The sequence below is a fragment of the Bison bison genome, unplaced genomic scaffold (genome assembly GCF_000754665.1).
Source record: "Bison bison bison isolate TAMUID 2011002044 unplaced genomic scaffold, Bison_UMD1.0 scf7180017864330, whole genome shotgun sequence".
NCBI classification, from domain to species: Eukaryota; Metazoa; Chordata; class Mammalia; order Artiodactyla; family Bovidae; genus Bison; species Bison bison.
In genome coordinates this window covers 9,764,874-9,777,540 of record NW_011494902.1, presented here as the reverse complement: position 1 = coordinate 9,777,540, position 12,667 = coordinate 9,764,874, and the positions used below count along the sequence as shown (strand labels likewise).

Here is a 12,667-nt window from a genome sequence, read left to right as displayed (position 1 = left end):
ATCTGTTAAGGTCACTGCTGATAAGTAGCAAAAAAAAAAAAAAAAACATTGTTTTTAATTTAAAAGCTAACTCATGGAGAATGCTTATATTTGATTTTTAAATGAGAAATGTGTCTGCAACCAGCTCATATGAAAGTGATAGCAAATAAAGACAAGCAAGCACTGGTGTTTGGAGCGAGGAACATTGTTCATTTTGATTCCAATAGTCAGTTACAGTGCGGGTTCACTATAAGCATTGATACCAAGAATTGTATTGGCTCCATACAGCTGAATCTTGTTTGTATATAACAACAAAAGCTGACAATGTAACAACAAAGTCCTGACAGCTTTCTCTATAAGATAATAAAGAGTGTAGCTGGTGAAAATTGTTGAATAGCCACAGGTGAAAAATTCTCTAGAACCCAAGCCTGAAGTTTATCAGGAAACCAGAACACATTTTTTCTTGTTGTTGTTGTTATTATTGTTTATTTATTTATATTTTGGCTGTGCTGGGTCTTTGCTGCTGCATGGCCTTTTCTCTAGTTACAGTAAGCAGGGGCTACTCTCTAGTGGCGGTGTGTGGGCTTCTCGTGGTGGTGGTGGCTTCTCTGACTGCAGAACACGAGGTTCTGGGGCATGTGGGCTCAGTAGTTGCGGTACATGGGCTCAGTAGTTGTGGCTCCCAGGCTCTAGAGCACGGACTCAGTAGTTGTGGCCCACAAGCTGAGTTGCTCTGCAGCATGTGGTATCTTCTCAGACCTGTGTCTCCTGTGTTGGCAGGTAGATTCTTTACCACTGAGCTACCAGGACAGCCCCAGGATATACATTTTATAGAATTTTCCATAAGTTAACTTTGGGGATTGAGCACAATCGTCCTTACTTTCAATGTATAGGATAGAGTATAATGGGTCCAACAGAATGGAAACAAAAACAATTGGATAGGTAAACTGAGCTCATCAAAGTTGTAAATTTTAGTATCTAATGTCCTTAGGTAAATTTTTTGTAAATAAAATTTTATTGAAATATAGCCATGCCCATATATTTGCATATTTTAATTTATTTTTAACAACATATAGTTATTTTACAATATTATATTAGTTTCAAGTTTCCCACTCCAGTACTCTTGCTTGGAAAATCCCATGGACGGAAAAGCCTGGTAGGCTGCAGTCCATGGGGTTGCTCAGAGTTGGACATGACTGAGCGACTTCACTTTCACTTTTCTCTTTCATGCATTGGAGAAGGAAATGGCAACCCACTCCAGTGTTCTTGCCTGGAGAATCCCAGGGACGGGGGAGCCTGGTAGGCTGCTGTCTCAGGGGTTGCACAGAGTCAGATATGACCGAAGCGACTTAGCAGCAGCAGCAGCATGTAAATATTTGTTGAATGAACATAATTAAAAAATCATATTTTAGAATAAGTATTGGAGTGCAGTTATGATAGTCTTTCATCCTTTTCTATCTTTATATGTATTTCCACTTTATATCTTTCAAGTTTGTAATAAGATTTTGTCATATTTCTGCCTGATTCTGTTACTAATTAAAACATTCTTGATGTAGCTTATGTTTATTTAGTTATATTCCTGGGTATTAGACTACATATTCTTATATCTTAGTGAAATTATTCCACTTAGGGTGTAGAGGGGTACAATATATATGTTAATATAAGGAAAGGAGAATTGGATGTGAATGGTGATATAAATCTTCTATCCTCTTGGTCCTCCTTAATACATCACTACATGATTGATTTGCTTACTAATAGCCCAAGTATACAGCATAAAAGAATATAAGAATACATCTCAGTTATTCAATGCTCTAATCCAGTGGATTTGACCATTTAGAGATGGTCTCAATGTTACAAATTAATCTATTATTCATATATGGAATTTTCATGAGGTATCTACTGCCCATGTAGCTGTTTTGGTAAATACTGAGTCAATTGCAGTCCCTACTTATCACATATCTCAGACAATTTCCAAGAAGAAATGCAGGGATGCATTTTCAAGTCAATATAATAATAAAGTATGTGCAAGATAATATGGTATATGTGTGAAAGAATGCTTTGTGGTTATACTGAATAAAACTTTGCAGGGCTGGCAAAGCTATTAGAGAATAATAGGAAAAAGTAAGGGTCAACTACATATTTAGTGTCTTTTTTATTCTAATACCTGTGAAGATTGTTGTCAGTGTCTTCTCTGAACTCATAAAAACACTTGTCTTAGGACTTCCCTGGCAGTCTGGTGGTTAAGACTCAGTGGTTCCAATGCATGGGGCATAGGTTTGATCCCTGGTGAGGGAACTAAGATCCCACATGTGGTGTGGCCACAAAAAAATTTTTTTAAAGCCTCTTATCTTTACTACTAATATGCTGTTCAAGCTATACTATTATCAACTGTTAGTAATTTTTCAATGTGCGTACCTTCTGTTCCTTAATAACTTTATTAAGTTTCTCATGTACAAGCTTTGTCTCCCTTAGTTGTGTCTCCTTTCAACCAGTCTTTGTACTACACATCACAGTAATTCATTTGTTCATCAGATATTTACTCTGACCTTAGTATGTACTAGCCACTCTTCTAGGTGCCAGGGACAAGACAGGGAACAAAATTAAGTCCCAGCCCTCAAAGGGATTATATTTCTGTGAGACAAGACAGATGCTAAACAAACAAATCAGTAAGTATGTAATGTGCTTGACAGTAATACATGCTGTGGAGAAAAATAGGTCTGTAAGGGAAATGGAGCATGACAAGGAAATAATTTCTATAGAGTAGTCAGGGCAAGTTTGAGTAAGAAGGGAAATATTTGAGCTAAGACAGAACCATGCAAGTAGCTAGGGAAAGAACATCCCAAGCAGAAGAAAAAGTGATGGAAAGAAATTTGGACTGAATAGTATTTGGTTTTAGGGAGAAGAAGTTCTTGTTACTAAAGCAGGGAGAGTGGAAGGATAATAGGTGAGAGAGAGTTGAAGGGTATGGGTGGATCATGAAGGAGGGTCTTGGGAAGGAACTTTACTTTTACCTTGAATAAGATGGAAAATGATTAGAGCACTGAATGAAGAGTAGAGAAATTATCTTACTGAATTTGGATAGGGTGACAGTGGACCCTCAACGGAGAAAAGGCTCATGAGGAAAGGGAGACCTGAGGCCAAAGTGGACGTTGGGCTTAAGTTAGAGTCTTTTGCAGTACTTCAGGTAGGAGGTAATAATGACTTGGATTACATTCTAATTATACAGTGTGAGAATGGTGAGATGAGGGATATGATTTTAAAGAATAAAAAGAGCTAAAATATTTGGTAATAGATTGAAGATGAGAGTAGTCAGTGATGAATTAGATGTGAAGTGTGAGAAAAAATTATTAAGGACAGCCTAAGGTTTTTAACCCAAGAAACAAAGGATGGAAGTGCCCTTCATCATATCACCATGGCAAGGGGAGCTGCCACATGGAAGACTGTGAGAGAAGCATGTTTCAGGTAGAAACCCAAAATTTGTCTTTCACAGTCAGGATTGCCTTTTCTTATATTCCAGTGGAGATACAAAATAAGTAACTGGCTATATGGGTCTAATGTTTGCAGAAGAGAGTGGGGCTCTTCATATAACACTTAAGTATTTATGCAAAAGTAGGGCTTATTTTGCGTATTTTTTGGAGAAGTAAATGGCAACCCACTCCAGTATTCTTGCCTGGAGAATCCCAGGGATGGTGGAGCCTGGTGGACTGCCGTCTATGGGGTCGCACAGAGTCGGACACGACTGAAGTGACTTAGCAGCAGCAGCAGTGCTTATTTTTGTTGATCAATTCATTTCTTCAATCATAAAAACATATCAACGGATACTTTGACAAAATGGGAAAGATGAAACAAGTCCTTACTTTGCAGATATGTATATGAAAATGGTATCTCTGCTCTGATTCAAGCATGTATCTGAGTAAACCAGTGTTGCAAACAGGGGCTGTTTGGAATTTTTCCCCAGATAGGTAATAGAATTTAGACTGTATTTCGTTTGAAACAGAACCCCCAAACTTACTGATAAATGGCTTTTTTATACTAATTGCCTTTTCTTTATTTCCATAGCCTGTCACTATGCCAGATGGAAATTATATTGGTCTTAAAGGATTTGTTCTTCATTAGCCATGTAGGTCACAACACAAAAACTTACTTAGTTGGTAGCAAATTTATTATTTAATGATTTGTCCCCAGTGTCTTTCTGGTGGCTGTATTTAACATCATTGATCTATAATTGCTACCCTTTATGCATATGCATGCACATATATTTCATTTATAGTCTTTAGACACATTTTTCATTCAAATATTCAAAAAGCACTGTTATTTAAAGACTCTATGATAGCACAGAGCCATTCTTCAAGTGTTCTTAAGCCCATTTTTACAATTAGAGTTTGAAAAAGAATGCACAGGCTTTGTAGTTGACATTTGGGAAACTAGTACCTCAGAAGGAATAATTGGATGATAAGGTACTTTTAAAGCTTTATACATTTTGAATGACCTTATGTTTAAAATACCCTTGACATAATTGAAATGTCCTGTTTCTTTCCATTCTCTCTTTACTTTGAGACTTTGTTGATTATCTCCAGTAGTATTCTTATCATATGACATTAGAACAGATGTGATGAGAAATGCTGTGGTCCAAAATACTATGGTATGATATCAAAATTTTAAATTCATGGGAGATAAGTATTTATGAGTTTAAATGAATAGAAAAATGAAAAAAAATGTAATGGACTATTTGCACATATATTTTAAAAATGCTTTAAAAAACATTTGACTAGATTTTCTCATGTGGTTTTAATATCTTTCATACCATTTTTATTAGTAAATTTTAATGAAGAACATTTATACTCGGGTACCCCAGGATGATAACGTTCAAAATGCTGATGCAGTGTGCTCCTAATACATATATCCCTGATGCTATAAAAGATTGAGGGCAGGAGGAGAAGGGGGCAACAGACCCCATTTAACAGAAGGGTTAAATGGTTTGATGGCATCACCAACTCAGTGGACATGAATTTGACCAAACTCTGGGAGATAGTGAAGGATAGGGAAGTCTGGCTTGCTTCAGTCCATGTTCAAAGAGTTGGACAAAACTTAGTGACTGAATAACAACAAATACATATATCAATACATTCTATAGTGTATGTATGTTTGTTTGTTTTATCAATAGAAAATGATACCATCTACTGGACAGACATGGGCTTCAACAAAATTAGCCGAGCTAAAAGAGATCAAACTTGGAAAGAAGACATCATTACCAATGGCTTGGGAAGAGTGGAAGGAATAGCTATTGACTGGATTGCTGGTAAAATCCATGGCTTTCTGTTTTTGTTTTAAGCCTGTATTGTTAGGGGTTCAATATTCTTCATAAAAATTCTGTTTCTGAGTCATCACAGGTTTTTGTTTGTTTTTTTTTGTACTTCTAGCCACAGGAATAAATGGTCTTGTTTGCTTTTTTTTTTTCACTCTTTCTAATACTTCTGAGCCTTTGTATACGTGTTTTTATGTAGAAGTAGATTACGTAGTATTAACTTTGCTCAACTCTCCTGAGTCCCATGAGGCTGATAAAAAAGTATTAGAAGTTGTCTTTTGCCTGAAGTCAGTAGAAAGTGAAAATAGAGCTCTTTTTCAGGTGAGAGAAGTTTCCATTTATTTTTAACACACAGAAGTATCATTATATGGGTTAAACAACAGATGTGTGAGATTAACAAGTATTTACATATGAGTTTATTTATAGCTTTCTGCTTAATGTACCTATTAAAAAAGAATATAGGAGGTAAATGATTTCTTTATGGTTATGTGAATGTTCAGAAAGTTAATTTTAGCTATAAGTAATAAATAATTTTTCTCACAATTATATTATAAACATTTCTGTATTTCTTCTAGGTAACATATATTGGACAGATCACGGTTTCAACTTAATTGAAGTTGCAAGACTCAATGGCTCTTTTCGTTATGTAATTATTTCCCAAGGTCTGGATCAACCAAGATCTATAGCTTTGCACCCAGAAAAAGGGTAAGTTTAACATTTACATACATTTGGGGATTTTAGGTGACTTTTCTAAAGTTTCATTAAAAGAAAAATCTGTATGTTGATATTAATATTTATTTTTAATCATAATGTTTGAAACAAATTCAGTATCTTACCTAACTGGAAGGAAAAGTTTGTTTTCACTTTGTCATGTGTATTTCAGTACACATTTGATGGGCTTACATTTATTATGTGTATTTATTTATTTATGGCTGCACTGAGTCTTCATTGCTACCTGCAGACTTCTTTAGTTGAGGCAAGTGGGGACTCCTCTCTACTTGCCGTGTGGTGGGCTTCTAATTGCAGGGACTCTAGGGTGCCTGGGCTTCAGTAGGTGTGGCTCATGGATTTAGTAGTTCCAGGGTATGTGGAATCTTTCTGGATCAGTGGTCCAACACTTGTCCTCTGCATTGGAAGGTGATTCTTAACCAATGGGCCACCAGGGAAGTCCTTATGCAGTCCTTAATGTGTGTGTAAATCCAAATGAGTACAGCAATGCTTTTCTAGGTTATTCATTTAAAGTTCCTCCCTAAAATTGTTTATGTGTTTGGAAGTCAGGTTTTTTTGGTGAATGAAGTAACCATCTGATAGCCAAACTTGTTCTTCAGTATTTCTAAAGCTTCAGTTTCCATTTATGTATTTATAATTGTTATATCAACATACTCATCCCAAACTTTTTTTCTTCTTCTTCTTAAGTTACAGATAAGTATATCTACCGTCTTATTGAAAGTGCCATTTTTCCATTTGGACAACCAAACTCTATAGTCTAATTAAAATTCTACAATCTGAGTTTCTATTAATAATTTCAATTAAATAAACTGAGTTTCTATTACTAGAGGAAAATCTTGAGATGAATTTCAAAGATACAATATGACATTTTTGGTATCTTTCTCACATATCCTATGTTCAGTATACCAGAAATCCTGTTACCTTTGGTTTCAAAATACATTTATGCTTTACCTACTTCTCCCAGTTTTCATTGTTTCCACCCTAGTCTGAGTGTAATCACTCTTGCCAACATTTCAGGATTGTGGATTACCATCTTCTATCCTTGTATTCCTATAGTCTATTCTTTATGTCACAGCCTAATGATCCTTCTCAAATGTAAATGGCAGTAACTTCTTTGCTCAGAATTCACCAGCGAGTCCTCTTTCCCTCTGTTTAAAAGTTTATAACAAACTTATTAGAGTGTTTTTGTTGCCTTTTAATGACTAAATTATGTCTGACTCTCTTATACCAATGGACTGTAGCCTACCAGGCTCTTCTGACCATAGGATTTCCCAGGCAAGAGTATGGAAATGTTCGCCATTTCCTGAGCTACTCAGTTGGCTCAGGGGTAAAGAATTCACCTACAGTGCAGGAGATGGGGGTTTGATCCCTGGGTCGGGAGGATCCCCTGGAGGAGGGCATGGCAACCCACTCCAGCATTCTTACCTAGAGAATCCCATGGACAGAGGAGCCTGGTGGACTACAGACCATAAGGTTGCAAAGAGCAGGACACGACTGAAGCAACTGCACACACACATGCACACATTTTCTTCTCCAGAGATTCTTCCTGACTCCGGGATTGAACCCAAGTCTCCTGCACTGGCAGGCAGATTCTTTACCACTGAGTTAACAGGGAAGCCCAGAGTGACATTATTTCCTCCATTTTACAGATAAGGAAACTGATACCACAATTAAAATATATTACTCTGTCATTAACATTATATATGGGAGAGTTATATTTTCTAAATTTCAAAGATTATGCTGCATTATATATGTATGTATGTGTGCTACCTGTTACATCTATACATATAAGTATTACAGAAACTAATAACCAAAAATATCAAGCATATAAGAAAATAGGCTTAACAGATTTTACAAAAAGTTATAATAAAAATTTAAAGACTAGAACTATAAGTGAAAGAGAATAAACAATAATGACAAAATGTTAGAAAAGCTAGATGTTTTAGAAAATATTTGAGTTGGGTCTGACTTTCCCTGTACATTGTCTTGCCTACAACTGCACATTCATGGACACTTGCCAGTACACGTTAAGAATGTTGAGGGAAGGTATAATTTTGTTTAGTTCCAAGCATAAAACACATGTGTCAATTTAGTGTGTCCATGTCATACCTGTAAACTTGAATATAAAATTTCCTCTTCCAGTGTGATGGTGGCTCAGATGATAAATAATCTGCCTGCAATTTAGGAGACTCTGGTTCAATCCCTAGGTCAGGAAGATCCCCTGGAGAAGGGAATGGCAACCCACTCCAGTATTCTTACCTGGAGAATTCCTTGGACATAGGATCCTGGTGAGCTACAGTCCATAGGGTCACAAAGAATCAGACATGACTGAATGACTAACACTGACTAATGCAATGACATTTTTAAAGTATCTTTTTCATTTATACTTTATAATAAAGCAGTGAATCAGTATACCCTCAATGGAAAAAATAAACCTGATCAATTGTTGGACTATATGTAATTATTTTTAAGGTAGGAACAAATATAATTTGAATGTTATAAAATATGATAGATACACAGGAAATGGGTTTGTTTGAATAATATGATTTCTTCCCATCATATAGAGAACTTCTTGTGCCTGGTCTATTACTGATTTATGCAGTTCAATTTAACAGGCCTCTTGCTGCTAACTTATCAATCTTTAGTTTTCTCTTGCATTTCTTTTGAAGCCGAGTTTTGCCCTCAAGTTGTTATTCCAGACCTTCTTTTGTTAAGTATATTTTGTACAGTCATCTTAGCATATAATAATATCTATTTCTCTTTAGAATGATTGAAGACATCAGGCAAAAACTCTGCATGTACTTCACTATTTTGTCAGTTTAAGTGCTACTCCCAGCCAACAAGATCATGTCAGGATGTCTCCATCTCCTCCTCAGCCTTTAATTCAGTACATGTTGACAAAACAGGACGATAGATGATGTGAAAGATACCAGTAGACACCATAAAGTATGATGATATAAATAAGGTGTAGCTTTTGTTCACAATGAGTTTTCTGTTTAAACTTTTAAACAAGTACAAAATTGTGTTAGAAAATTAAGTAACATAATGTAAAGTAGAACTAATATGGAAGCACCAAAAGACTATATTGATATAACTCAAGCTTAAATCTGATACCTAAATTTCATGTTAAAGTGAAAATTTTTATATGACTATTATAAAACTACATTAAATTTTCAGAAAACAGATAGCTTATGACTGGTGTAGGTAGTAAAAGTGAGGGTAGTAGCAGCTTTGGTGATGATTAGTAGACACTTTATTGAGGAGACATGAAGAAAGAATGTTTTTGAGATGGAGTGAAATGTATTATATGAATAAGAAATAAAATAAATAAAAAATTAGTAGTGGCAAAGCAAAGGACATTGCCAAGACCAAAAGTATATAAAGGACATGTAGGAAAAAGTAGTTAATGTAGGTGGAAGATAAGTTGGGGCCATAAAATTGGCAATTGGATTCCCCACATTTTAAAAATGTTATGATGACTCCATCCCCAGTTTACCAAGTGAAACACAAACTGGCCCTGGATCCTCTCTCCTAAGCCTTCCCCATGACTGCAGAGAATCCACATAAGCTGAGATCAGAAGTACATTGAAGTTGTTGCATTCTTTAAGAAATTCTTTGGAATGGTTCTTTATCCTTCCAGGAAGGATGTTATGCAGGAAGAGGAAGGATTCTTTCTCTGCCCTTAGATCAATAAAGAGAGACAACAAGAGACCAATATATAAGTGGGAAACTAAAATAAATATAAAAGTTGTAAATGGAAAAGTTGTGTGACTTTTTTACTGCAAGTTCTTAAGCCAGGAGGTGTCAGATCTAAGCTGGAAAGAGGGAATAATATTTTAAAATAGATATGAGATAAAAGTTTGGACTTAGAAAGATCTGATCTTTTATGCATGAGAATTAATCTTAATAATATCATTCTGTTTTTTTTAACTAGGATTGTCTTGGAAATCCTGGATTCTTCCTGAGATAGCAAATTCTGGAGAAGAGATAGTAAAGCATAAATAGAGGCAAGAGTTGGATAAATATAGAGTCATTCCTACTTATTCCAACAGAGTTCAGGTTCTGCAATAAAAAATGGTAGTGGATGAAATTATCCAAGGAAGACTATAGGAAAAAAAGTCTAATGACATGAATGAAGAATGTTTACAAATAGGGGATAAAATGATTATGAGGAGCAAAAACAAAATTAGCAATAAGGCAAAAGAAATGCAGAGAAAGAAGTCATTTCAAGTACTCAGAAAAATCACTGTCATAGAAATCAAGAGAAGAGAGTTTTAGGAAAAACTTCAAATGTATCTGCAAGAAGGAGGTTGAGAGACATAAAAGCAGAAAACAGGACATGTAATTGGTGAGAGGGATGACATTTTTAATTGTTATGAATTTCAGGAAACTGATAAGAGCAGAAGCCAAATATAAAGAATTAATAAGTGAAAGATAATTAGAAAATAGAGCCAGAATATTTAGACTACAGTGACAGAAATTTGGACAATGAAGAAAAAGAGTAAAAAATAGAAAGTTTGTTGAGAAGATAGTAGGGTATAAAGAAAGGTTTTTCTTAGTATGGGACCAGGGAGGTATTGCACATATTCATCAGCTGAGGGGTGGAAGAAAATGTGTGTAAAGAGGAGATAGATTCCAAGGAGTTTAGCAGTAACCTTGGCAAGGAAGAAGCAATAGGGTGGAATAGGAAGAATGGAGGATAGCAGATGGAAAAGATTTGAATCTTAAATCAGGTATCTCTGAAAACAGATCCTGGAATGAAAATTCAAGTCAGGTAGAAGTCAGATAAGAAAGGGGCCAAACAAAGGTTAGACTGTGAACCTTGGAAAGTTTTGGAGGGTAAACCTCACTTAGCAAGGGAGCTTGACTTCGAACTCCCAGCCAGTTATTCACTGGATAGGGCAACCCTGGGGAGATATACATTCCCAAGACTTCTTGCTCTCAGCACCACTTGCAAAAGGAGATTCTAGTAGCTGTCCTCTGAAAAATGTTGCCTATATGAGTTACCAAAAAGAAAAGGACACAGTAGCTGGGTATTGGAGTGCCTAGAAATCGCAAACAGGATCGAGGGTGTCTAAATGCAGCACCAATGGTGTCCACTACAGTTTGGAAGGTCAACGTGGACATTTCCTACCTTTGATATCTTTTTAAGTATCTTGATCTCAAATGCTATATCATTTGTGGTTATTGGGAAGATTAAATGAGGTAAATTTAAATAGGATGATTATATTAGGGAAAGTTCTCTTCTATTTTTGGCAATGGAATGAATGAAGGGAACAGAGTACGCCAGTTGTTGTTCAGTCACTCAGTTGTGTCTGACTCTTTGTGACCTCATGGACTGCAGCACGCCAGGCTTCCCTGTCCTTCACCATCTCCCAGAGTTTGCTCAAACTCATGTCATTGAGTTGGTGATGCCACCCAACCATCTCATCCTCTGTCATCCCCTTCTCTTCCTGCCTTCAATCTTTCCCAGCATCAGGGTCTTCTCCAGTGAGTTGACTCTTCATATCAGGTGGCCAAAGTATTGGAGCTTCAGCTTCAGCAGTAAGAATATGCCAGTAGAATCTATTTTAGAGGTTAAAATTAGTGAAATTGAAGAAAGTCATAGATGATATGCATAGAAGTAGTGGCTATAAGTGAATAGGTAGATTTGCTGAAATTATTGTGGCAAATAGAATATGAATAAAAAGGATTAAGCAACATGTGTCCAGCTGCAATGAACTTCTAGAATCTAATGAGGTATTTATATGACCTTGAGTAAGAATGCTTGGTAACTTAGCAGTAGAAAAATGATGGGAAAAATAACCCCAAAAGGGAGCAGGTGATAACATAGTCAAAGTTGGCAATTATAAGGGAGTAAACATGAGTTGCTAATCAAGAGATGAGGTCTAGAAATTAGTGATGAAGTGGAATGAAACCAAGAACAGGAAGTTAGAGTAATGTAAGGTTGAGGCAAAAGAGAGATAGATGTAAGTCCCTGAAACAGAAAAGATGAAGAAGCATGAGCTGGGATGTTCACAGGATCAACAACATGAGTCATAAGGTCTCTAAGTATGTCATCTTGGAGGGGGAAGATGGCAAAATTGTCAGCTATTAGTAAAGCAATTAAATGGATTTGGTGTTTAAATGTATTAGAGCGAATATACACATTCATAATGTGAATGTTTTGAAATAGAGTATATAACCTCAAAGAAAGTTTTTTTTTTTTTTTTTTTTTCCCCCTTACTTAAATATACTTCACTTTTATTCTAGACACAATGGCATCCATTTCTTTGGGCATCTCATTGCAGTTACTCTTCGATTCTATCATCTTTAACTTACAATGAAGATTTTCCCTTTGCTTTCAACTAGGCTCAGATCCCTCTTATTTGAAAAGAAAAATGCTGCCCTATTTCTCTCTGCATGTTTACTTCTCTAGTTCTTAGAAGTAAATGTCTCATCATTGAATTTCTGAAATGAGTTTTCAGCTTTAGTTCTTTCTAGGAATATCTAAATTTATCCATAGCCAAATCCAGATTTTTTTTTTTCAGGTTTCATACTGCTTGCCTTCTTAACTTTTCCATTGATTATCCACTCAAGAGTTTTGCTCTGTTACCTTCTTTAACTTGGAGTTTTACTGTTCTCTCTGATCCCTCCCATATATATATAGGTTTT

The 12,667-nt window shown here is 35.9% G+C and overlaps 1 protein-coding gene across 1 annotated transcript in view; it reads left to right on the top strand.

The window, feature by feature from the left end:
* The window catches only part of LRP1B (low density lipoprotein receptor-related protein 1B), a 1,806,191-nt gene that overhangs the window by 1,210,064 nt on the left and 583,460 nt on the right, over nucleotides 1-12,667 (top strand). Inside the window, exons 36-37 of the mRNA XM_010853706.1 lie at nucleotides 5,144-5,278; nucleotides 5,860-5,989. Coding sequence (XP_010852008.1) covers nucleotides 5,144-5,278; nucleotides 5,860-5,989 — 265 coding nt within the window. The remainder of the gene's footprint in view (nucleotides 1-5,143; nucleotides 5,279-5,859; nucleotides 5,990-12,667) is intronic.